We start from the raw sequence: 26,631 nt of genomic DNA, 5'->3' as shown, positions 1-26,631 counted from the left end.
TAAATATGTGATGGGACAGCTGAAATGCCAGATACCCAGGCCATCTCATTACATAGAAATAATGCATTTAAAGTAATCCATGCTCATGTCCACAAATAATTTCCAGGAGTACTTTGCAAGGTGAAGCCTAGAATATCCAATATGCAAGGTTAAAAAAAGGGGCTAGTGTTAAATATATGAGCAAATTAACTAACCTTCCTGCTTCATCTCATGTGAAGTATTATGATTTTACATTAACTAGATTTTTTTCATGACTGGAGTAAAAACCTAGAAAACTAATAAGAGATTCAGTACCTAGCATGAAAGTATATTAGTTTTTTTAAATAATTATTTTTAGAAACTCACCATAGTAAGGAAGAGTATGCTTTATATATTTGACTAAGCTGATTCTAATTCAGCTTAGTTGTTTAAAATTGTAGAGACACATCTGGAGTAAGCTGAGAGGTCCCCATCTGACTGTGGTGAGCTTGAGAGGACTGCTTATGCTGTAACTTTTATTCACCTTGGTTCTTTTTCTTCCTGTGATACAAGGACAGCTACACCTGCTGATCATGAGTAGGTGAAGCCCACACCACTGTGCAGTATAGTGTGTGACCCTGGCAGTAGATCCTGTAAGGTTAGATCCTGTAAGGTTGTTTGGGGTGGTTTTGCTTATTTTGGGGGTGTTGTTTTTGTTTTTTTTTAATTTTAGGGTTATCTACAGTAGTAGGTGAGAAATAAAATAAATATGTAGGAGGCTATACAGAGGGAATACATATCTTGATGTGATCAGAACATTGTCTTTAAATATTTAGAGCTACCATTCCATAAACCAGTGCATTACAAGCAACATATTTAATGCAACTGCTTTAACTCTAATTACAGATAATTAAAAAATCTTATTTTTCCTCTCTTATTTATTTCTTAAAGCCATTGTCAGTACCTTGGGAGTGTGAAATATAAAGGCCATAAAAATAACTCAACAAACTCTCATTAGAGGGAACAGGAGAAAAAGAGGACAAATAAAATGACTTATAAAGCAGGCTCGATATAATACTGCTTTCAGCATGTACCACTTCTAAGATATTATATACTCTTCACTTGTGGTGGTTCAAAACTTTCTACATGACAGCCTGTACTTCTGCATTGAGGTCTTTTTTAAAATAAAACCTCCTTTTAATTATTGATCTCCAGGGTGTAAGTCAGTGCTGAAAATGCAACCCCCACTAATGGGCCAGGTGCGCTGCAGCAGCTGCAGCACAAGCGCAGCCCCGGCCCTGCCCCAGTGCTAACCTCAGCCATGACCTCTGAGATTTCCTCTCATAATTAGAAGAGGTAATTCAGCGTTGTTTGCACTCCTTCAGAGGGATTCCTGGTCCTGATGCTGTCAGTCACGCCCGTCTCAGCACAGCAGGTTCGTGGCTCAGGATGGTCCACGCGGGATTTGAGGGGAGCAGCCAAAGGGGCCTATTCCTGCTCTCCTGCTGCCCCTCTGTTACTTAAACAGTCATTTTAATTTCTGTTTTTAAAGAGCTTAGAATATGTTAATTACTCAAGCTTTACTCACTGCTTAGGTAGATAAAACTTTTAAAGTGTGCTTTGGACTTTTTTCCATATGAGTAAGCTGAGAAGAGTTGCTAAAAAACTCTCCCCCCAGCTATGCAATACTTATTAAAGCAGGACTTCTCTGAAAAAAGGTTAACTGCTAAAATATAGATTTTTTCCCAATAAAATCATAATTACTGACCCATGTAACTACTTAGTATTACAATATATTTCCATTTCCTCAGTATAGAGTATCACAAGCACCAAAGTAACATTGTTCATGAAAAATTAAAGGCTATAAATAATAAATAGGATATTTGCTTACGTAATTCAACGAAATGAGTAATTCTGTGAGGATTTCTTGCTATTCTGGACTTCAGTGTCTTATTTGATCTATTCTTGTTTCTGTTAGTCATTCTTGTTTCTGTTAGTCCTGTGAATATTTCTCATGATTCCTGGCCAGACCTTGGTAATGATCAAAGAAGACAAATTCTCTACAGAATAATTCTCAGCTTTGATACTGAACTTACAGAACAGTCATGCTGCTAGTCATATTCCTTACTGGTGAGCCTCAATATTTCATTTAAAAATACAGCAGTCACCTACAAATACACATGGCAACCACATTAAATGTGGGATAAGTAAGGGGTAACTAACAGAAAAAGAAAAAAAAAAGTGGCTACAATTCTATTTTGACATTCCTGAGATAGCATAAACCAGCAAAGCAGAGCTTGGTGGTTTACAAAAGTCATCAGAAACACTAGTTAGTTTTGCAGGTAGGCTTAGAGCAAGGAAAAGTTCCTGACTAGAAACCTCATTTAGTCCTTAAACTGTTAATTTGTCATTGCTTTGAAACTTTTGGCTGCTTTGGCTGTTTAGTCAATAAATCTCTGCATTAGATTTGCACTGTAGCAGTAGTTCACAAGTTACAAAATTAATCAGAGTAATTCCTATTAAAGGGTACAATAGGTTTCTATTACCTGAAAGCTTAAAAAGTGTGTTTCTGAAGGGCACCTTATGATGTTACTTTAAGTGCAATTTGACTATCCAATTTATATAGCCACTTTTAAAGATTCCAGGTCAAATTAAATTGTTGAAACTGTCTCTTCTGGCCTTGACATGCATAAATGTATAAAATTTCAGTAGGTGCTTTAACAAAGTCACATAGGACAAGCTGCACAATGACAGACACACACTTTGCGCACTGTGAGGCATCAGCTTCTCCCTGGATGTTTCTGGTGAGAAATGCACATTGATGTACAAACAGATACAAAGAGTGCCAAGTGCTTTTCCTTGGTACCAGCAAGTTTCTACATCTGCTCTGTCACATGAACAGAGAGTTACTCCATCCAGGGCCAGAAAGAGTTACACTTCTGTGTACACAGCTGAAGTGTACCAGAACATTTGCATGTGGGTAAGCGCTGACTGGATTATAATAATAAAAGGAGATAGGCATCTACCTGGGCTCTTTAATTGGAATTAAATTTTACCTAGTTATTATCTCTCACCTGATTCCAACTGTGCTTAACTTTTTTATACCTAACAGTTCTCTTGACAGCAATTTGGAATCACTTTTGATCAGAAACCTATTTCCAGTGACAAAGCTTTAAAGGCTCTTTACACATATTATATGACATAGGCATTTTCCATGCATGCTTCTTTGCATTAAAGTGTAGCTAGCACTTGATTATTCAATTTATTGTTCATGCAAATACAATCACATGACTGTAATTTACTGCACCGTCTCATTTGTTTTAGTAATACTTAAAGCCAAAATGTTCATATGTGATCTTAGTTTATGGTTTCCTAAAAGTTTTCTGTCCCCTTCCTAAAATATAGGAAGGCAGAGGATTGATCTTTAGGCTTATGGATCCATCAGTGTGCAATGATTTCATTTGGAAAGAAAAAAAAAAAAAAAAAAAAAGAAAGTAAAAAGTAACTCAACAAGTGTCCCTCAGCCATATCTGGTGATATTTTGGGAAAAACATAGTTGGCTATAATTGAACACAAGTCCCCTTAACTCATTTTATTACTGTTGTTGCCTTAGGGAAAATAGAAGAACATAGAGGCAGAAAGTAAACGTAATTCTTTTCATCTGTTATTGTAAACAAAGATCTGAAGAGGGAATCTGAAAATTAAATACACAGTTCTGGCTGGATCTAGAAAGCATGTTTCTAAATTCATCTGACAGGCACAATTTTTCCAGTCAAATTACCTTTGGCCCTTTGGGTGTCCCAAAGAGAAGTTCTCTTCTGTCATTCTCTTCTGTCAGGGTTCTTCCTTTGGAGGACATCTACAGCCAGATTTCCAGCTTTTCTCCCACCAACCTTCATTGCCATCCCTTTTTCCTTTCTGGCTTCCTGTCTCCAGCACAGCAGTAAAATTCTTTACCAAAGCCTAAAGACCCAGGATGCCCTTCCAGCCTGGGGAAAAGAGAAAGGTGAATGTCCCCTGGGAAGAGGGGGGAAATTAGTAAAAATCCTAAACAACAGGTCTCAAATGAGTTTGGGGACAGAATTTATTCTCAGTACAACCTACTACAAGAAGAAAAGTGGTTTTTTGTGACATGTGTAAGATAAATAGTGCTGAATCATATTGCTTCTTACTCTCAACTGTCCCAGTTAGTACGCTGGGTTTTTCAGTTTGAGGGCTGCTCACCCCTTCTTCTTGTGGACACAAGATTCTCTAATGTGGACACAATTTCCTACCAAATAATTCCTTACCATTTGGGAGATGAGACAGTGAGACATTTGTAAGCGGTGTGCAGCTGTAATAGTGCAGCTTTGGAAAACAGCTGGGCACAGACTACAGACAAAAGAGAAAGATGGGGGAAAAAGCCCCTCAAAACCTACAACCACTTCACTCAGAGGTGAACTGGGTTGGTGAAAAAGGAGTTAAGGACATTGGAATCTTTCAAAGTCCTGTGGAGCTCTCAAACAGACCTGTACCCCCCAGGAACTTCTGGTTGTGCCAGCTCCAGTTCTTGGATGGACCCCCACAGCACACCAGCATAAAGCCTCATTTATGGGGCATTTCAGATGTTGATCCTACAGCTTGTGTTCATTAGGCATTTGCATATATTTCTTTCTATGAACTGACCAAGGAAAATCAGTACTGTAAGGTAATAACTTGTGTCCTTGTACAGAGGAAGAATTAAGTTGGCAGTTGTTCATATTTTCATATTTTACCCATTTATGTATCATGGGAAGTCGTTTAAGTCTTTCAGTATGGGGAAAAAATTGATATAGATCAAGGAGAAAGCTAATTTTCCAATTTTGTGTTCATTTTTCTGTTATAGGTGTGACTATAGAAATTTGCTTCTGAGGGAAATTTAATATTCAGCAGATTTATTTCAGTCTTGCAGAAATGTTTTCTTTGTTGCTTTCAAAATACAGAGTTAGAAGAGGGAAAGTAAAGGAGAAATGAAGGAAAAAAATCTTCCCAAAGTTGTGGGGTTTAATTTTCTATCAATATGTGTTCCTCATGAGCCCTCATTTGGCCTTGGCAAAGTCTGAGAATTATTTATGGCTGAGTTTCCAGCTCTTGCTGTTTCAAAATGTTGTTGGGTAATTCCATGTTATGATTTACTGCATGCCAAGATGGACAGAGTAAATTTACTCCTCATACATTTCTTTCCAGAAAAACACATTAACTAGATGACTGGTAGAAATTATAGATATGTTCTGTCCCTGTTGTTTCAGGGCTTCAGTCTAAAGCTCATGAAGTTTAAGAAAAGCCTTTTCTTTGGTGCCAGTCACTATTTTCTCTTAAATTTGCTTCATGCCTATTTTCTTTTTAAATATGTAGTGTTTCAATAAAAGTTAATTTAAAAATTAAGGATAGGTTTGCTCTGAAAAAATGCATATCACAGTTCCTCTATACTCAAGATGTGGTCACTATAGTACAATTAATTTAGGCCACAGCTAATTTTTTTCTGTAGTTCTCTTGGTTACATATACCAAAATTAGGTCTACTAAATTTCTCCCTGCTGCACACAAGTTAAAGTACTGTCTTTTTTCTTTTGTAATAACTCAGAGACCTAAAGGGAAAGTTCTTAAAATAACCTAGAAAATAATACACTATTTTTTTCTTCTTTTTTTTTTTTGTTTGTTTATTCTTCCTCTGACTGAATGGTGGAATCTTTGTTGTTTTAAATATTCAAATATTCTCTTATTCCGTTAGGTAATTCCTTTCGGATTAACATTTTCCAAAAACTTTAGGTTACTATACATGCATCATAAATATATATATGTAGACAGAGAAAGAAAATCCAACCAACAAAAAGATAACAAAAAACCCACCAAAGCCATTCAACAACTTCACATTTCACTTAGGTGCCAGGTTTTTACTGAGTGGGAATTTTAAGCTTCTGTCACTTAAGGTTTCTCTGGTTCAGCATCACTCTGTGGTGTCAAAGCAGTTTAATATCCCCACAGAAATTTCCAGCTTCCCTCAGTAAGACACGTGTAACCTTCTAGAGTAGCTTACACAGTGTATTTAGTTACAGTCGTACACACTGCTAAGCAACTGCCCCGTGGAGATGCCACAGCCTTTTGCTTCATTTCAACACTTCATGGCTTTACCTTCCCTCTCAACGCCCAGGTTTGGAGTGTGCTTATCTGAGGTGGCTGTGAGTGGAAGTCATTAGAGGATATGTCTATACTGTGCTGAAGAAAAAAAAATAAAGAAAAAAAGAAAAGGCAAACTGACTGATCTGGAGCCTCAGTCCCTTACGTGCCTGTAACAGGCTTGGCAACCTGTTTGTCTGAAATACTCCACCCAATTAGCAGGTGTTGATCCAATTCGGAAAGGAGGGGTGTAATCTGATTTCTGCAGGAGACAGGTGATTACTCCACCCAGATGGAAGAGAGAGATGAGAGAGACTCCTTAGATCTAGGCTGTGGTTGCAACTTAAATTGCTGCTGGGCTTGGTGAGACTGCCTGAGCTGAAACCCAACATTAATGTTCATTTCTTTGCTAATAAATCTGTGCTCATATTGTGGGGCAAGTTTACTCTATAGAACAAAAGAGATTTTTTAAAGTTATGGTCAGAAAAGAACTGGCTTCTGCTTGACCTCAAAGCTTCCCAATATTTTGATTTATTTCTAAAATACTCTTCTGTTTCTTAAATATTTATTTTTTTTTCTGCAGGAAGTGCATACTGCTGAAAAATATAACAATTCAAAATAAAGGAAGCTTGCTAGAACTTATGGAAAGGTTTCATGTGCAACAGTCATTCTGTGCCTGCAAAACCCAAAAACCCACTTATTTGCTGGACTCCATCCATAGAAGATTTTGGGTTGTCTTGTTAACTATGCATTAACCAGATGTAAAAAAATATGACATAGTCATTAAATCAGGTATTTTGTGCTGAAGCCTTTTCTTGGCATCCCTCTAGCTGTTCACAGGTCTGGAAAATTTATTATATGCATCTTCTGAACAAAAATTTCAGGGCTTGATCCACGTCTTGTAGTTTGAACATACTGAATGCAGAAAAAGTTGTAAAAATTTTACTTCCAAAGATCCGTGGGTCAAATGGTTAGTGCTAATGACAAAGGTTTAGAGGTCTGATGTGTCAAGGGAGGCATCTACAAAGCATGGCTTCTAATGACTTCTTTTAATGGCTGCTGGATTAAGATTGTTTTCAGGATGGACCCTAGGGAATATCCCACCCAGCTCAGCTACCTCCATGCCTGGCTTTGCTGGTAAACCCTGGCCCAAATGACCAAATACCAGTGGTGACCCAGATTTCCAGGTGGGTAGGTAGAGAGGCAGGGAGACATTTTGTGTTTTGCCCTCACAGACACAAAGGCAGAACCAGAGAAGCTTTCCATCTGCTGTGCAAGTGTGCTGACAGTACAACTGTTTGCTAATATGGCTAATTTGCAGTTTTGTGGCTTGAAAGGAATCAGGATATATCTGCCTTAATTTTCTTTTTTTTTGGCTGGCTTTTTTTAATCATCTGTTTTCTTCTCTTTTCTTGTCTTGATGCTTTAATGGTTTAAATTCATGCAGACATCCTGCAACTTGAGTAAATTATACACTTTAAATATTCTCAAGAACTCTTGTCATATCAAAAAATCAGACAGATAACAGGCATAACTTACTTGGAAAGATAACTGGAAGCGCAGTAAATATCTGTACACAGTATACATCTGAACTATGCAACCAAAAATGTCTTATCAGCACTCATCAGGCTGAAGTTTCTCAGGGCATATCTTCTCAGCCAGAGGAAAATTTAGGTATGAAACTAATCAATGGTTCCTGTGCAATGCTGGCAGTGGTTGCCATGCCTAAGAGTAGAGTCATTTATGATATCTTCAAAGGAGTCAGATCCCCCAAATCACAGGACCATAAAAAGTCCTGTAGATCACAGCCTTGCATAAGGGCTACTGAATCCAGGGATCTGTCAGCTTTGAAAAATTAGGTACAATCTTAGTTTGTATTGGATTTGTGTGTGTGTGCCTGTGTGTGATGAAATGGACACTGCTTGTAAGGCTTTAAAAAATGGGGGATGTAACTAAGCAGAAGTAAGTGAATAGAGACCTCTTTCTGTAACACAGACCCAAATACTTCAGCTGCTCAACTTGCTTCACTCAGCACTGCAGACTAGCTTTTTCAGAGGGTAGGACTATAAAACATTGATCCTGCTAATTGCAAGGAGCAATAATGACAAAAAGGGGACGTAGATGATGGTATTGATCCCAGCTGCAAGGGATAAATCACAGTTTGCAAACGTTTTCATGCCAGCTGTCCTCCCCCACTCTAAAATCCTGCACCTGCCTATACAGGTTGAGCTGGAAGGTTATCTCATGGAGTACAGGTGCCAGGCAGGATTTCCCCACCCATTAGAGCCTGCACTCAGCTCCCAGCACTTGGGGACTTTCCTGTTCCTGCCAGCATTACCACAATAGCTTTGCAGCATTGTTGCCAACCATCTTACTCCAATAAAATAGAATTTTAAAAGACCATTTCCTTTTAACAGGACTCCAATAATTTGCTTTGTTTGCTGCTGATTCTGGGCCTGTTTAAGCTAACTGTGCACTTGGACCAGTATTTTTCCAAATGTTACTGTAATAAAAAGAGGGACACAGCAGTAATTTTAAAATAATGGTCCTGCATTTTATAAAATCTTGCACCCAAACAAGAGGAGCTGTGAAAGCACACATGATGCAGAGTGAAGAGGCCTCCTCGCCCATGCTTGCTGACATGCTGAAGTCTTTCCCAGGTCTAGCTGAGAATCCATCATCTGTGCACATGGCTATCACACGTATATTTATTGCACTAACACTTCAGAAATATTTTCCTTGAAACAATGCTGCTCCATGCTGAAAAAAATATCTGCCAGTACTGACTGAAGTGATGGCAGTCAGCAGTAGCCCACCAGCAAAAGAGAGAAGTTAAAAAGCTCCCTGATAAGTCCAGAACATCTTTCAGCAGTGTGATGGATTTGAATGACAGCAGTAATATCAGGGATTACTTATTCTCCCATGGATATCCCTGACCTCATCACTTGAAAATTCAACTAATGGGACAAAAGAAGGAAGAAAAAAGTAAACATAATAATTAACCTCATGCATGGGACTCTATATGAAAGCTGTCCATCCATTTTGATTTAAGACAAAACATGTATTTATTTTGCTTGTCCAGCTGTTAGATGATAGTTCTAAATCCTCTTGTCCATCCAGTTCAGACAAAATCTTATAATATTTTAATCACTTGGCTATGTGGGAAGACTCATATAAAGGAAGAATGTATTACTGGGTCTGGTGCTTATCTGGATTAAATCAGCAGAAAACTGTTGAAGCTAATGATACTGTAAAGGATCATTTAGCCTACTACTTATTGCCCTGAATAATCTGGCCATTTGCATTTGCTGCAATATCTGAGAAGCAGTATGGACATCACTATTGGTTTAAAGAAATGAAACCTCTTTCTTAAAATAAGGAGAAAAATCTGGATATTAGTTAGTCACAGGGACTTATCTTTCAACTTAAAAAGATGTCATTAAAAACTCTTTGCTGCATTAGTAATCCAGATCGAAGGACGTAACTTCCAGGCTTCTGGAGGAGAGATAATTACTGGAAACTCATAAAACCCATCTAAATTCTGTTTTAATTTTCATACGCGGAGCAGATGTTTTGACAGATGGATGGACTTTATTTTTGTAACTGTCCAGGAAAAGTCTGCATAACACAGCCTAATCAGTGTTACATATCTTTACTGTTTGTTTTTCAATCTTTCTGCATTTGGCTCTTATTCTTTTGGTTGCAGACATTTTCTTTGTAATTTATTTTTTCAGGCTAATCTCTCTCTGCATAAGCCCTTCTATCAACTTGATATATAAATATCAGAAAACTCTTAAAAAATAAATCTGCATGTTTGCTTTGTAAGTCAGATACATTGATCTTCCTATAGTGGGTGCCTTTCTGGAACACCTAATTAACACTTTATCTCCTCCTCAAGACAGGCCCTCTGCCCTTATAGCTGCTAGAGAATTTGGAATTAAAATTTTGAGTTCCCATACCTGTCCAGACACACTGGACCTCTTTGACTTTAATTCACACTCTGAATAAAATTGACAATCTAATAATTTCTTAACTTGTTTTACAAGTAAGACTTTAGCACAGGAGAATTTGCAGCTGAGGTAGCGCTGTGGCTGCGTTACCATAGTATGATGCAAACTCTTTTAGCCACTTTCATTTCAATAAATCATCAGCATGGAACTGAGGATCTGAACCCCAGAACTTCCTCAGTCCAGTCTAGAGGAACTGTAAAAAGGTTTATGGTACCTGAAGTTCAATCCTTTTTCTCACTCAGGAATGCCCAGTGAACTTCTGGGGCATGATCCCTCAGGTGGCCCAAGGTACCTTTAACTCCAAGATGCAAGGTGGAATGGCTTCAGCTGGATACCCTGGTGCATTTATGCACCAAACTAACCCCAGGAAACCTGTGGGAGCTGCTTTGGTGAAGGTTGTGTTCCACATTCCTTCAAACAAAGAAACAAACTGGATTGTGTCTGAGGTTTGTGGTGCCTGCTTCAGCTACTGCACATGTCACCATTTCCTTGGCCATCCTTTGTAGGTTGTTGGCAATCATGCCATCACAACTGTTTGCAGACACAGATCCAGCAGATCCAGTCTTATACATGAAAAAGTAGCTATCTAAAGAAGTTCTCTGTGTCAGAAAAGAGAGGAAGACCTTGCAGACTGTGCTAGAAGGTCTCAGATGTGATGTAGGAATTTAGTTTCTTGGATTTTAAGATAGAAGCATTTCTGTACAAGGCCAAAGGCAGAACATACAGCTCTTGTGGAAACCTTAGAGCATTTATTGAAATATAAATGAAGATTAATCCTCTCCAGGGGTAGGCAGATAAATGAATGGGTATTTTTGAGGACTCCAATAACTCCCACATGATGTACCTAATTTTCCCTTTGAATATCTACTTCAAACATTCTATGCCATATGCAAGCATTCATGCTTTCTGCTCTATGTATGTATATATAAACTCAACCTTTAGGGCATAAACCAGTGTTTAACTTCATATAGACAAGAAAGGTTTCCTAATATTAAGCTACTCACTATAACGAACAAGATTATTAGGAGCAAGAATTTATAATGATTCACTGTGATGATCCCAGTGCTCCTCTTCTTTAACATTTATTTTCATAACTCATACAAGTAATACTTTCCTGCCTAAAGAGAACTTTTCAAACCTTTCATTAATTTGTATTCACATTATTAGGCTAAAAGTATTTAAACTCCCACAACACCCTACTCTCAGGTTTGAAAAAAACTTATTTCCACGTGGAAAAGAATATTTAAAGTCTGTTTTTTTTTCTTCATCTGTTTTACTTGACAAAAAACAATATGCAAAGGGTATGGATATGTCCAGAATATATTCCCTTTGAACAACATCCCTTTCTTGGGGAAAATAAAAATGGATACAAAAGCACTGGGTAGCTGGACTCACACATGGCACAGTGTTGAACTTCCCTGAGAATTTTTTCCTCTCAGCTCCTGCCTCTGGGTTACCTCCTCTTCCTCTGGTGGATGCTTTCTCCTGTCTGCTGTCTGCTGTATTTTGTATTTTCTCCTGTCTGCTGTATTTTGTGAGACACTACATGCCTTTTGTTGCCTTTGTCTCCCTTCCAGTGCCTTAGACTCTGCAGTCCTGCAGTGCAATGCCTCATCCTGCTGGCACAGACCTCCCCACCATCAATACAGAGCTAGCCTGGGGGTCTGGCAGGGGGAGACACTGATGCCAAGTGGGGCAAGCCCGGCTGGAGACACCCAAGGCATTCCAGGCCTCCAGCCAAGGGGTCTGGGGAGCTGCTTTGTAGTGGAGTTGACGCAGCCACCAGTGTCGGGACCAGCAGAGCTGCCTGCCAGGTTTCACAAGCAATGGGCCCTGAATGCCACTGAAGTCGTCCTGTGAGAGCAGGAATGGGGAAACTGAATGGGAATGGGAATGGGAGTCAGTCACCCCAGTCTCACATGGTGGCAGCCCCAAACTGCATTCAGTGCACACACGCTTTCCCTGATCCCTTCTTTGTCATACCCATGTGCTGAGATTTAGAGTCTCTGCAAGTCACTCAAAGCTGTTAAAGTTGGTTTATTACAGGTTTGTGGGAAGCTTTTTTGTTCCGGAGTCACATAAACCAGGAAAACCCAATATTCACCCAAGCAAACTCATGCTAAGTTCAGAAAATCAAAGGACCAAGTACGACATTTCCACACACAATGGTGTACCTGTGCAGCTGTGCTTGGGCACAGACAGACAGAGGAGGGAGTCTGAGATGGAAATCAATGTGCCTCTTGCTATTGTTCCAGGGAGAATAGCACCGTCTCCCAGGCAGGGCAGAAACTTCACTTTGAACTTCCTGAGTTGACAAGGGCTTAAATCAGAGCTGTAACTTTACTTTGATGTCATTTATTGTAGTTTAATACCCCCCTTTATTTATTTTTTTTACTACCATGTAAAATATATAAAGAAACCTAATCTGGTAGAGAGGTGTATGAGAATTTACTGAATAGACCTTAATGGTTCCTTTATGCAGCTATAAAACAGAGGGGAGCTACAAGAGCAGTCTGAACTGGACTAGGAACTTTAAATTTTATATGAATTTATTCGTCATAGTCAAAGGTTTATTGCTGTAGGTATTTACCTTCCCCATTGTTTAACTAGGTTGTGTATTTCTCAGACATCTAAGGTAGAAAACACACTGTACAAAGAATTAGGAGAGCTTGAAAAGAAGGATGAATAAGCTAAATCTGCTTTTGGAAATACGTTGTAAATTTGAAGTCACTTGACTGATATTTACTCATTTACACTACTATCAATCCTGAACACTGGAGGTTCAAATATGGCTATGATAGGGTTAATTACCTTCTCCCACAGGCTGATCTGGAATAATTCAGTGGAGGTGGTGATGGAACTTTTTCTTAATTTCATCTGCAGAAATCAAAGAAGACTGCTGCCCCTAATCTAAGTAGGGTTTTTCCATCCCACCTTTACAGCATTAGCCATCTAATACCTTCTTGCTGTGTGTTACAGATAAGCTGAACAGCCTCAGTGGGCTGCAGGATGGTGTTAATAGCACCAAGACTATGTGTTCAGTCCCCTTGTGGGCCATTCACTGAGGAGCTGGACTTGATGATCCTTGTGGGTCCCTTCCAACTCAGAATATTCTGTGATTATGTGATTCTGAGTGCATATACAGTCACAGGTGGTGTGTTGCTGTAAATCAGAGTAATTCCTCCAAAATCAGCACAATTTATTCACACTGGCTCTAGGTCCAGCCCATCTACTCACTGCATTTTTTCTGTGGCCACCAGCCTCTAACACTTCATGTTCTTCAGGTAGGTAATTTTAACAGCTTTAGTAAAGGGTAGTAGTGGACCATAAAGACATTTTTAAAATCATGATGCATTAAACCTGATGAGGCAAAGCACTGTTCTAGAGAAACAGTGTTGTGTTTATATCAGGCTAGATACAACTTTTAAGTGAAAAATTTCTGATTTATTTAATAATGCATACACAGCATTGTATGCATTACATTAAATAATGTAATGTAATACTGTACATACTGTGTATGCACAGTAATGCATACACAGCATTGCTCAGTTTTAAATTATATGGAGTCAAAGTCAGATGCTCCATTTGAAACACAGAATGTCAGAATTCAAGAAAGGATCTATTTCAATTTTGTTAATGTTACATGAATTTGGGGTGTTTTTCCATTTTACTCTTGAAGACATTGGATTTTTAATACACTTTCATGGGTTTTCCATATTTCTTTTACTTAAAACAGCAAAGAATAACAGCATTAATAAAAATATAGAAACATATTTTTTATGATTTATGCCCAGTATTTGCATAGTACTCTACCATATGACAGTGGAAAGTAGTCTGTGCATAAACATAAATATAATAAATGTATGCTCATGCTTGTACTTGTGTGTGGGAAGAATAAGAATGGACCAGAAATTCTGTGTGTTTTCATTACGAAAGGTCAGAATGGAAAGAATTAAGAGTAACATCGATCTCTCTTTCTTTCAATTTCCTGTTGGATTACCTTAACTATCTCTATGTTTTCTCTTCCATCTCTGTTGAAAAGATGACAGCAGTAAGTCAGGGCTGCAGTAAGATCCTGGATGCTTTTCTCTGGGTGCTCTTTTTAGTACATTGCCATTATCTGTTATGCAAATATACAATAAAATTGTAAGAGCAATGTCATTCCGGCGCAGTCCTTTGTGTGAGGCAGGGAATCAGTGTTTCATCTGTGTAAGTTCATTGCTTCTCCCTGTGGAGGCCTAAGGCATGCCTCAAACTGCACATGCATTTCCCTGGCAGAGCCTTTATTTTGTGTTTGGGAGTAGCTGGTTTAATTAGCAAGTGAGTTACAGAGAGGGAGGATGCCAGTCAAGGAGATTTCTGTGCGTGCAGTAGCTCAGGTGGTATTTCCACGGGCCCTCGTCTACTTGGAAAGGTGGAGTTGAGCAGTGTATAAAAAGTCATCAAATACACAGAGAAAATTTTTCTTATCTTCAACACAGACTTTACTGGAAATACTTAATTTCATTGCTCTCATTTTCCTTCTGTTTGAAGTCAGTTTTCTTCAATTGTGTCAGTAGACTGACTTGCAGGCATTGACATATTTCTTTTCTGTATCAGACCAGGTTGAAATAAAAAACAAATGGAAAAATTTGTCACCTTGACTATCCATTTTAATAACATTAGGCATTAATATTGACAGTTTTGTTAACAGGTAATGTTTGTACTAGGGACTGTTAGTGTTGCTATTGAGCTTTTATTTGCTGAGAACTAAAATAACTCATGATGGATAATTTACTTAGGAATAAAGTATAAAGTCCAGGTCTTGCAAAGCTTGTATTCTAGGGGTTATAAATGATTGTATGGAAGTTTAACATATGTATTCATATGTGTAAGACTGGCCCATAGATACAGGCAGTGGGGGTGAGGCAGCATTCATATGATTGTTAAAAATGCTTTATCAATGACTTGGTTTTCATCAAGTCCTTCCATCTGGCCCATTTTTCTTCTGATTGTTACTTAATTGAATACAAGCAAACAGTTGGTCCATTTTTCTTCATTATTTCATTCTGACACATTTCTATAAATGGGTTTTGTCTTACAAACACAGCAATAGCATAAATTACAAAGATGAAGCATGTCTGAAACAAAAACTAAGATTTTTTTTTCTGTAATCTTTTCTTTGAGGTTGGATGCTTTATTAAATAGCAACCAAAGATATTTAAATGAGAAATTAAATCAGGCTATTTATTAAATGCTTAGCAGTAAACAATCTTATGAACAGCATGAAATGATCACACTTTACAAATCTGTTCATTCAGCCATATATATATCTCTAACACAGAAGAGCTCCCATTAGCCAGAATCACTGAATTAACTCTATGAATAATTTTTTTCTCCTTTTCTTTGCAGAGAGAATGTGCTAATTTCATCAAGGTCCTTAAGGCTTACAACCAAACCCACCTGTATGCTTGTGGAACAGGGGCTTTTCATCCAGTCTGCACCTATATTGAAGTGGGAAGCCATCCTGAGGTAAACTATCTTAAAAACAATGTTTTGCTTTTTGCTCTTTTTAATCTTTATTGGTGTTTAGCCATGATCTCTTCCTGCCAAAATGCATTCTCACTAGTTTCTGTGGCTTGGGAAGCAGATCTGGTAAGACCTGCTCCTGAGTCAGGTGCTGGTGTGCTGATTGATAAATCACAGCAGTATCTCTAACTTTTCTGCCCTGCACAGCATCTCTTCCCCTAGGGGCTTAAAGAAGTATAAGTAAACCCATTCTACCTGGCCCATGAAGTTAAAAAGCACTAGTTTTTTGTAATTGAGACAAATACCAGGTATAAGAGGGGTAGTTCAGCCACTATGTTTATTCTGGGCCCAGCACTGTTTTTAGTTTCCTCCCAGTCAGTACAGTCTGACACCACCTCAGGTTTCTCCCAGCTGAGAATTAAAATAGTGTCACACCTTGATAAATCCCCCTTCTCAGGTTTGTCCTAACATACTGGCAGTTTTTCATATGTCACCTAGGTTTGGTTTCCTTAGTTTTTTGTGAAAAATTAAATCACTCTCTTTTCGCCCATTTCTTTAATCTCTTGCTGATTTTTGTTCAGTATTGCAGAATTCTTGCAGTAGCTCTTGTACCATTTTCTCAGTGATCATCATAACTAAACAGATAAGTGGGATCTTCCCTGGTAAAAAGCAGAATCACTCAAAGGAAGCCATGGGACTAGGCTGGTTTTCCAGGTTGAAGATTTGACTAGAATGTCTTCAATACTTTTTCTCTCTAGAGCAGCCTATTTCTTATTTTTCTGTTGAGTATGTAATATAAATTAGTCTCCTTTACTGTGTTTTCTGTCTGGCTTACATGAGTATTGCTCAATGGACTGTTTCAGTTAAGCAGTCAGACTCCTGATGTGCTTTCAGCATTTATGGATATGTTTTACTAGTGAATCCATAATTGTGTTACTTGTAGCTTCTGTGATCTTCAAAAAACCAGCTCTTTCAAGTTACCTTATGCCTTTGCAATTCAGGTTTGCAGATTTCCTTGAAAATAAAGACATCATTGTTGAATGAATGGTGACTATTTCTTCACACAGAAAAATTAACAGAGCCTTTGAGTGTTGACTTCATAGTCTGGGAACTATTTTTCCCTATGAGAATGTCTTTTGATATTTGAAACATAAATCTTTAAAATGTCTTAAGAACAAGGTTTTGAAGGGATAAGGGAGCTGCAGAGCAGAAAGGGTTTTGTTCATATTCTTTAATGCTTTATTACAATGCATTCTTGGCAATTAGTGATTGTCTCTTGACCACACACAGTATGTCATTGCTTACTGCATTAAACAGATTCTCTGCTTCCTGAGATCCATTTGGGAATTGGTAGACATATTAATTAACTCTAGTTCCGTAAGATGTGTGTCAATCAATCCTTGGCTATCTGCCAAGGGAATCTATCTGCACAGAGATAGCTCCTATGAGGTCATTTACTTCTACATTTGGCTGTTTTATTGCTGTACCATAAAACTAACACACACTTTATCAAGGATTTATAGAAAGGATGATCAGAGATGAGAGGCCAGATCTAACCTTGGTTTAACATTCTGAGTTTTTAAAGTCTTGAATCAGTGATGTGTTTGGCCCTGGAGTGAAAGAGAAGTCTTGTTTTAGCTTCTTTTTAGCAGTCCCTAATTGCAAACAAAATCTAATTTTTTTTGGGAGGGGGGGTTGGTTTGTTTTTTGTTTTTATTTTTCATTTATGCAGTAAGTTTGTAAGTCTCCTTTAGCCTGAATCATTCTCATGACCCTTGGTTTCATCTTTGCAAATGAGCAAAATCAGGAGTGTGTTTTTCTGAATTGCCTTGGACACTATTGGCTTTTGTTTTCTTTTTCATACTTTAAATATGAGTGAAATCATCTTCACCTGCCCTTCCAGTGGCACAAGTTTCTGTGTCCTCTGATTAGTTGTGCAGGAGGTATTAGTGCTTTCTCGGGTCAGGTCTGCACATGTAGAGAGAAAGTGAGGCAGGCAGGATGCAGTGTACCCACCTCTTCCTGGGCTTTGACAGATATAACAGTCAGCCTGGGTTCTGTCCCTTGAAAGGGTGACAATCAGATGAATAAATTAATTCATTAGATCTGCAGTGAAAAATAATCTGTCCTTTCTCTCAGCTAGAGCCTGTTCCTTCCTCTCCCGTACTACCCAGCTAGGAATTTCAAATGTGCTTCTTCTTTGCGAGATGAGGAAGAGGAGGGTGCTTGATTGACAGCAGCTATTAGAGACACCATGAATGAGGGGGATACAATCTTAACCCCTGCACCCCTGCACACTGCATCTGTGAGAGCCAGATGGTTTATGTTCTCATGTCAGACAGCAGCACTGGACGTGTCAAAGGGCCATTGCTTCCGTATCATGGAGAGTTTATACCTCCCCAGCATACTAAAGAAGGTAATAGTATAGGCAGAGACAAGCAGTTGATTATGAGTTAAAAATTGACAACTAAAATACTTCCTGAAGATTTCTTTTCTGCCACAGCACTTGTGGAAAATGAACTGATTTCACCATCTGCTTATTTATTTTTCAAGCACTTAGAAAGGTAAATGTGAACTGATTAGGGCAATAGCCAGGGAATGTACCTACTCTCTAGCATGACTGCTTGTTTATCTGAGCTCTGAATGTAACCCACCTGCCTGAATCCACAGAAGAGGAAATCAGTGTGTGTGCCAAACTGGAGAGGGTGGAGAAGTGAAATTTAAAGAAAAGAGTGGCAAGCGATAGAGGAGACTCTGGAAGCAATTGGAGTAGGCTGCAGGAGGCTGGAACATGGTACAATTTTATTACTGGGGAAAGGAAATAAATTACTTTGTGTGACAGTCATAAAGTAATGGGAATATGAATTGTTATATCTCTTGAATATGTCTTTGGTATGAAGCAGTGTATCACAGCCCCATTCCATACCTGAAGAAAATAATTTCTGGTGATGGAACTAGACAGGTTTAATTGAGTCTGATGAAGTACAGTATCAGAAGTAATAATAAAAAGCTAAAAGGATATGAACGGCATGCTGTGCATCTGATTAAAAATGATGTGCACAAATGTATACAACCTAATATGTTGTGAATTACACCGCATTCTGAGGAGTAAAGCAGACTAATCTTCACTTAAATCCATTCCAGATGTGTAAGCTGAATAACCACAGTATTTAGAGGGAAGAATAAAGTTAATGTTTCAATAGGCTTTAAGCACGTAAGCCATGAGGAAGCAGGAAAGAACATATTTAGAGAGAACATAGTGTGTGGATATGCAGAAAATACCTGAGGGCAGCCAAATGTAAAGCTTGATATCATCCATTTTATGTGCATGAGTCTAGGGGAGATGACCTAACACAGACACCTACACAAACTTCAGGGATCTGGGGTGAGGCAATATGTGGCATTCTGTCCTCATAATGCAATATAATACAAGAAACCAATTACCAGACAAAGCAAGAAAGTGATTAGTAAAGCTGTGTTTTGCACCCACTGACTTCTGAGGAAACAGGGCTGGATGTGTAGGAGTGTTGTACTTAACGGTTGCAAAATTAAACAAGTCAGATCTGTGCTGGAAAGGAACAAATCCAACTGCAGGGAGACACAGAGGTGCATTAAACCGCCTAGAAAATCACAACAGGATGCAGAATGCACCTGCCTATGCATGCCTGAGCAGGGGGAAGGAGCCCTGCTCCCTTTCCCCGGGGCTCCCTTTGGGGTAGTTTGAGTGAACCAGCAGGGAACAGTCCTGTTTCAGTAAGAACAGGATTTTCCATTTACTTAACCCTTACACACAGGTGGAGGTGTACTGAATGCCCTATAGTACCTTTTTTTTTTTTTTTTAAATGCTCAGACAGGCATTGCAAGAGCTTTGCAAAATTGGTTGCCAGATCCTCAGCAGGAATACATTAGGGTTTCTTCAGCAGAGGTAAATCACTAAGTGCTGTCTGAAGAACTAAATCAGCTTCTTTTATTGTCTCCTAATTCCAAATTTCTTGTCATTGTCCAACAGATTAAAACTCATTTTTAACTGTATGAACTTAAAAGATCTGGGATTACTTTACTTGCAGGTTATTTCTCAATCAATAAAGAAGGTTTAAATTCAGTTTAGATTTATGATGTACATAAAACATTAAGTTATTGCATATGAAGTTATATAATGCTACCACCTGTAACATATTTGCTTTTTCCGGACTCTGTGTATTTTAAAAATCTTTGGTTCAGCTCATAAAATTTTGCTGAAATATACTTTCCACTCTTTTTTATCCCTTCTTTTCTTCATATTAGAAAGAGGTGCAGAGTGCATTTCCTAAGTAATGGACATCTTGTTCTGACACATTTATGCATCTATCAGTTTGTCTCTCTGTGTCTATTGTGCATATATATAGTGATGGAAGAGCATTTTTTTCCTGAAAGAATGGCTTTGAAAAAACACACTAACTGAAGGATCAATGCTGCTGCTGGTACTAAACATGGTGTGTTTATCTAATGTAAAAAATCAGGGTGAAACATTGATTTCAGTAGTAGTAGATGTGGCATAAATTAGTCTAATTTCATTGAAGGCAGCAGACCTGTGTCAGTTTACGTCAGTCAAGATTCTGAGCTGTGGTTTTTAAGTGAAACATTACAGCAAATGGCTTTTTAAGTTAAAAATCACCTGGGGCTACTTTTCTTTCCATATAATTAACTGTACCTTTATATGGTATTTATAAGCTTATATAGAGAAAGTATGAAGGAATAGGATACTGTTAAAGGATTATTCTCATTTGAGTTTGAACTGTTATGTGTGACATGCTCGTTCTAAGCATCACAATAATTACAGAGAAATGCCATTAAAAGATGATCTGCTTTACAGACTGCAATAGCCTTCTTTAGTTCACAGGTGCCTTAACCTTCCAAACTTCCAGATATCCTGTTACTATAGTACAGGAAAACAAAACTGAAGAGACAGAAGGCACAGTGTAAGTACCTTTTAGAGCACTTCTTTCCATTGCATGAGTAGTTTTACCACGGAGAAAAAGAAAACATCTCTTAGATCTTTAAAGACTAATGTGTCATAAAAAGCTGAGAAGTGATTTCTGCCATACAGGGAAATCCCAGGCACTAGAACACTTTGCTTGTACTGATGTTCTTGTCTGTGGAGGATGGCAGCTAACAGGGTAATCAGTGCTAGGCACACATCTGTCCAGGCACCTCACAGGATTAGTGGCCAAAATCACAAAACAAAGGGGCTGGATTCCACTGGAGGTGATGAGACTGTAAACCATCACTTCTGCTGCTCCACATGACACCGATTTCCAGTCCCTTAGGCTACCCTGTGTGAAAGTGCTTCACACAAAATCAGGCTCTTCACACATGTACAGTTTACCTCCACTTGTTAAAAAAGAATAAATCTTGTCATAGGTATCACCCTCCTAGCATATTTTAAGTATATAGTTTTATATACAGTTATATGTAGCTATGTATAGCATATAATTTTTTTTCCAAGTCATAATTCATTGTGGCATTGTTTGGGAAGGGATGTGATATGTTGACTTTTCAATGACCAAATTTAACATTTACAAGAGGAGTAGAGGGAAAGGGCAGAGAACATGACAGTCCTTTCTCATATGAAAATCTAAGTGAATCAGTTGTTCTGGTATGGTCTGACAAATATTTCAGTTAGGAAACCAGGATGTATTGCTGGAAGCTCTACATGTTTTTAAGCACCATCATGAAGTACACATTTCTTACAGGCTGAGTGCTACATCCCAGAATGGCACCTCTTGTTACGTTTATCTTGTGATAAAGTTTCAGAAATAGAAGGTCACCATAAAGAAGTAACCTGATTCCCATTTAAAAGACTTTTTGAAAAACTCCATAAACCCTTTTGTAAACAAATATTAATCAGGTTCATGGTTAAATGCTATTATTTATGAAGGCCTGTCTTTGAATACACTGCAGATCTCCTTTGACTTTAGCTGTATTTTGAACACTTGCTTTGCTAAAAGAGAAGTTAAACCAGGAAAACTCAGATTTTTCAAAACTTCATCCTGTCATCCCCAAGCAAAATATATTTCCAATAAACATTTATTTCCAGAGCAGATCCTTTAAAGTAGGACTATTAGGCTTTATGCGATAATTTAGCTGTCGGAATAGTTTAATTTATGAAGTAAACTTCTCTCAACTGAATAGCACACATGGCAGCAATGGCTGACATCTTTCCTACCCTGCACTGTTGGGAAAGTCTACACAGCTGCAGTGGATATTTCATCCTCAGCAAAGGGGAACATTAAAATGAAAAATTTTGAACTTTTTTTTCCCCCCCCAAGTATCTTATTTTATCCTTATTTTATCCTTAAGATAAGGTTCTATTTCTCAATAAAAATGATAACGCTTACTAAACTGTTAATGTAAAAAACAATGAAAGTATGATAAATTAAATATGTAGTCACTGTTTTTTATCCTGGTAAATTCCAGTAAGGAGGATGTGCCTTTTTGACAGCTGAATTCTTGACAACTGATCCATTTGACCTTCCATTTTCCTATTTAAAAGTGTATTTGTAAGGATAGGGATATTCCAAATCATAAGTATGCAAAGGATGTGGCTCAGTATCTTAAAATTCAGATGTGGTACAAATACCGTTTTTGGAAGTAAAGTATTTAGCAAAGGGGTCATGCTTTAATCACTGACAGGAAATATGAACATTGTAGGTTTTCAGCTGTCATTTAATGCATCCAGTCCTGCCCTTGCGTATTTCATAATTACACCTAAGTAATTTGGAATATATTTATGTCTAAAGTGACAAAGTCAGTAATTATGTCTGCGGTGCACTCTGAGATTTACAGATTGAACATTTTCATGCAGGATATGAAATCAAGTTTTAAACTAACACAAGTGAGAACAGTGTGGTGGCTATTTTATTTCTTCACCTTTATTCCTCAGACTGCATGGCTGAGGGTAAAATGGAAGCATGGTTCTTTAGTAAGTCATACTGAGGAGAGGTATAAGATACGATGAAAAACAGAACAAAGACATGGAATTTACAACTGCAAGGGCCATTTGTTGCACAGCATAAACCACTAATGAAACTCTAATCACTATTCAAGTCTGATCATTTCAGCTATTCAGCAACTAACTTTTGTTTAGGACTTGATAAATATGTCCAAATTGCTATGGCAGACCTCCCAGTTTATTCTTAAGAAACCAAGCCAAGCCAAACCAAACTGAAAAAAGAACTCCAGAACAATATTATTTTAATATTACTTTATACAGATTTTTAAGAAAAATATAAATGGAAGTCACTGTGCAGGTAATGTTCCAGTATTCTAGAGTTTGGATTTAATTGAAACAAGTAAAAGTCTGAGATGAGGGAGAACTAGTAAGGAAATGGTCTGGAGACAGTGTTGGTGTTTCCGTGGATCTGGTCTGATCTCTACAGGTATGCAGAGGCACAAAAGGAAGCTTGGAGCTGGCAAGATAATGCATCTTGGCCTTCATTGTTGGAAAAAAACAACTCTAACAAAGTAATTGATAACACAGTATGTTTTTTTAGGTTTTCCCAATACAGAAAAGTGTGTGAGTAATAGTTTGAAAAACTATTTGAATAAAAATTTGAACTAAAATTTGAACCCCCAGCCACCTAATGAGAAGAATCTCTGCAGTAGAAAGCTTCCAGTGAGATAACTGAGGAGACAATTGTTCCCTCCCTGTACATGGCTTTCGTCCTTGGTGGCGGAGCAGAGCTGGTTGATTACAGTGGAGAGCTGTACACAGTGTGCCACAGCTGAATGGCTTCCATGAATAAGAAACCAAAGCCAGTCGACATATTCATTAGGTTCAAAGAAATAAGTCTCAGAACTGTGGGAAAACTGTTGTTTATGTTGCTGCAGGGGAGAAAAAAAGACTGAGATAGAGGGAGACCTCCATGGAAGTAAATTTGCGGAGGGGAGCGTGCACATGTGCACACGCAGAACCACTGGGTGGACTTTCACTGATACCACATGTGATGTCTTGTTTTGTGAGTCCATGTCTTAAAACCACGGGTGACTTTGGATATGCTCAGATAATGAGTGATTCAAGTTAAAGACCCTCTTAGGATCTGGGTTTAATTTATTCTTTTAAAGTATGGGGTGCTTTTTTCTAGAACTATTTGTCTTCGGTGGAGTTCCCTATGACTTATACAGGGGTAGCTGAAACTGAGGTGTGCTTTTCATAGTCACAGGGAAAAAATGCTTTAATTTCTAGCATTGTTAAAAGGATTACTCAGAACTTTGTGACTGCTTTAAGGAAATTAATTTTAGCGATGACTACTAGAGGAGCTGAAAATACACCCACTGTTTGCATTTGGATGTTCATTATTTCTCCTATCACTTAAAGGATGCTATGCTGAATTATTTGTTCCCATAATGTAAATATTCCCACTGACACATGGTTACCTTACTTTACCATGAGATGATACAGTTTTCCTAATTCATTACAGACATAGATTGTACTTTTAAGAGGTATGGCAATCATATTAAGATGTCGATCCAATTTTCTGGGTGGGAATATTATGTTGGCTCATCAACAGAGCCTATAATGTTCCTAGTAACATAGAAGTTCAGCATTTGGGTCTTGTTAGAGTAACAATTGAAAACATTAACCCAACTTCACAGTCATGCAGCATATGCAAAATTTCATCCACACACCTCCTGAAACAAAAGACAAGTATGGTCAAATCCTTTGATCTCTTGACCAGTATGGGGGAGAAAAAAATAAAATAACAAACCACCATCTGTTGGGAAACCAATGTAATAAAAACAGTGGAAAGCCAGCTTACAGTATAGACTGACTTAATTGAGGAAATGACTTATAAATAGAATTATTTCTTGATTTAGAGGCGCAGGAGGAAACAAAACTGAAAGGAGTTACCAAGCTCAGGTTTGGATAGATGAGCATCAAAGCAGCATTATTCATTGTGGGATTCACATCACAAGGCTCCAGTTGACAGGGGCTGACCTTATGAAGAAGAATCATAAATGTGATTTCTGCCACTGAAGGAAGTGACTGCATTATGTTTGTAGCTCAGTAACAACATCTTGTCAAATAATCTTTGAACAGTCAAGGTCACAATGCAGCAGGTTTTAGCTGTGGGTGATGCTCCACATACAGACCACAGTGCTGTGCAATGCTGAACAGCAAACTAGCCAGTTATATTAAATACTCAGACCTGAGAATCTAACTAAGGCCTTATTGGTGAATTAATTTCACTGGTCTTTGCCTAAAATTTTATGACAGCTGGCACACTGTGGAGTGCCTTTCAGGCATTTTTTAAAGTCTATGGGATATATTTAACTCTCAGAGACATGTGAGTCTGAAAGCACTGCTTTTTCCCATGCTTTCAGACCAACCTAATATTCATTGTTCTGCATGTTCACAGTATATCATATATATAACATATATAGTAACATATATATAGTTTAATGGTACACTGGCAAGGTGACTGGCCTGCAGTTAGGCCCAGGAAGGGCCCAGGGAGGCTGAGTATGGCCATGGCTCAGCCTGCTCAGCAGTGATGGAGAGGTTCATGCCTGATCTCCTCAAAAACTGTTTCTGATGTTGCTCCTGACCACAAGACTCGCACTGATTCAGAACTCCCAAAAACCAGGGAATTTCCCCAAATGAAAAATGAGAACACTCATGGATGTTTTCAAACAGCTTTCAAACAGATTCAGGAAAGAAAAAATCACTTTTTACAATGGAAGGCCTCCTTGGTGTGCTTTCAAGTCCCTTAGACTTCTCTTTCTTTCACCAGCAGCTGCAGTTGGCATGACAGAAGTGGCTTCTCCACAATGATGAAATATTACCTCTTTTAATAAAAAGCAAAGCAACTAGAGGTGAAGCTGCTGTTTCTGTGAGTAAACAGCAGGACACAAGTATTTCCAGCAGTTGCCTGGTGGAACAGGAAATAATTGTTCTTCTCCTGCTATCTCAACCATCCTCACTTTTATTTACAGACTCATGTTGATATTAAAAAAAGCTTTCATAATACTTTCCAGATGCTTCCTTACCTTTAAAAGATTTTAAAACTGTGTCTCTTCTCTACCCTGTTATACAAGGACTGTCTTAAATTTGTTGCCATCTAAATTCATTTAAATAATAAAATTCCACTACTCCATAGTTCAGTAAGAATACAGTACTTATTTGACTAGTAGTTAGTACTTTCCTTCCTAAGGAAAAAAAATGACTGGATCATGTAAGAAAGTGAATAAGGATTAATCCCATATATGCCAGACACAAAGAGAAGATGGCTGGAAGAAGAAGGATCTCTGCAAAACAAGAGAAGATGTAATTTACCCTCTGTACACTTTGTAACTTTGCTAAATACCCTTACAAAGTATAAAGACTGTTTCTTTGCAGTCAACCTTTCATCTTTTTTGCATTGTATGTTTTGCTGGCATAAGATTAGACAAATAAACTAACAGTCAGTTATGTCAAGATCTCAAAAGTATTATAAGAGAAAAATTCCTTCATCCTGCTTTAAACAATGCTCTTGTGAGTACAGACACCACGTACAGCGATGTGTGCTTGATTGCTGCAATGCTACCTCAGACCAGGAAGAAAATATAGTTTAAGAAACAGGTCATGGCTTAGACAGACGTTGTATTTTGTGCAGGGAAGGAACATGGGACTGTGCACAGAATTATCTAAAAATAACAGATACAAAAGCAAGTGTATAGACATAAATAATTATCTTCCTTTTGCATTAGTCCATATATCTTCTGCCGTGAAGAGTTAATTAATTTACTGCTGAAATGCTGTGGGAGATTAAGAATAGTTGTGAAACAGGCAGTGTTTTAAATATTTGTGCTTGTCCCATATGCCTACAGCTTGTGTGATGCTGGAAATCAGACTAAGTGATTGCAGCAACTCTTTCTGTTCTCAAAATCCAAGAATAAACCCACTGGAAGTCACTTAGAAAAAGAATTGTTTACTCTTCCATTCACGCTGAGTTCCTGCTTACATATCTTGTAACAACTTGTTTTCTGTTTGTGGCACTTGG

General features: G+C 38.1%; 1 protein-coding gene across 2 annotated transcripts in view; it reads left to right on the top strand.

Moving 5' to 3' along the window:
• The window catches only part of SEMA3A (semaphorin 3A), a 165,409-nt gene that overhangs the window by 51,487 nt on the left and 87,291 nt on the right, over positions 1-26,631 (top strand). For both annotated transcript variants that reach the window (XM_071424035.1, XM_071424036.1), the window contains one exon: positions 15,494-15,613. In XM_071424035.1, coding sequence (XP_071280136.1) covers positions 15,494-15,613 — 120 coding nt within the window. The remainder of the gene's footprint in view (positions 1-15,493; positions 15,614-26,631) is intronic.

The sequence above is a fragment of the Agelaius tricolor genome, unplaced genomic scaffold (genome assembly GCF_023055355.1).
Source record: "Agelaius tricolor isolate 1412-34295 unplaced genomic scaffold, bAgeTri1.0.p SCAF_3, whole genome shotgun sequence".
NCBI classification, from domain to species: Eukaryota; Metazoa; Chordata; class Aves; order Passeriformes; family Icteridae; genus Agelaius; species Agelaius tricolor.
The sequence above is the reverse complement of the archived record's forward strand: the minus strand, read 5'-3'. Positions and strand labels throughout refer to the sequence as shown.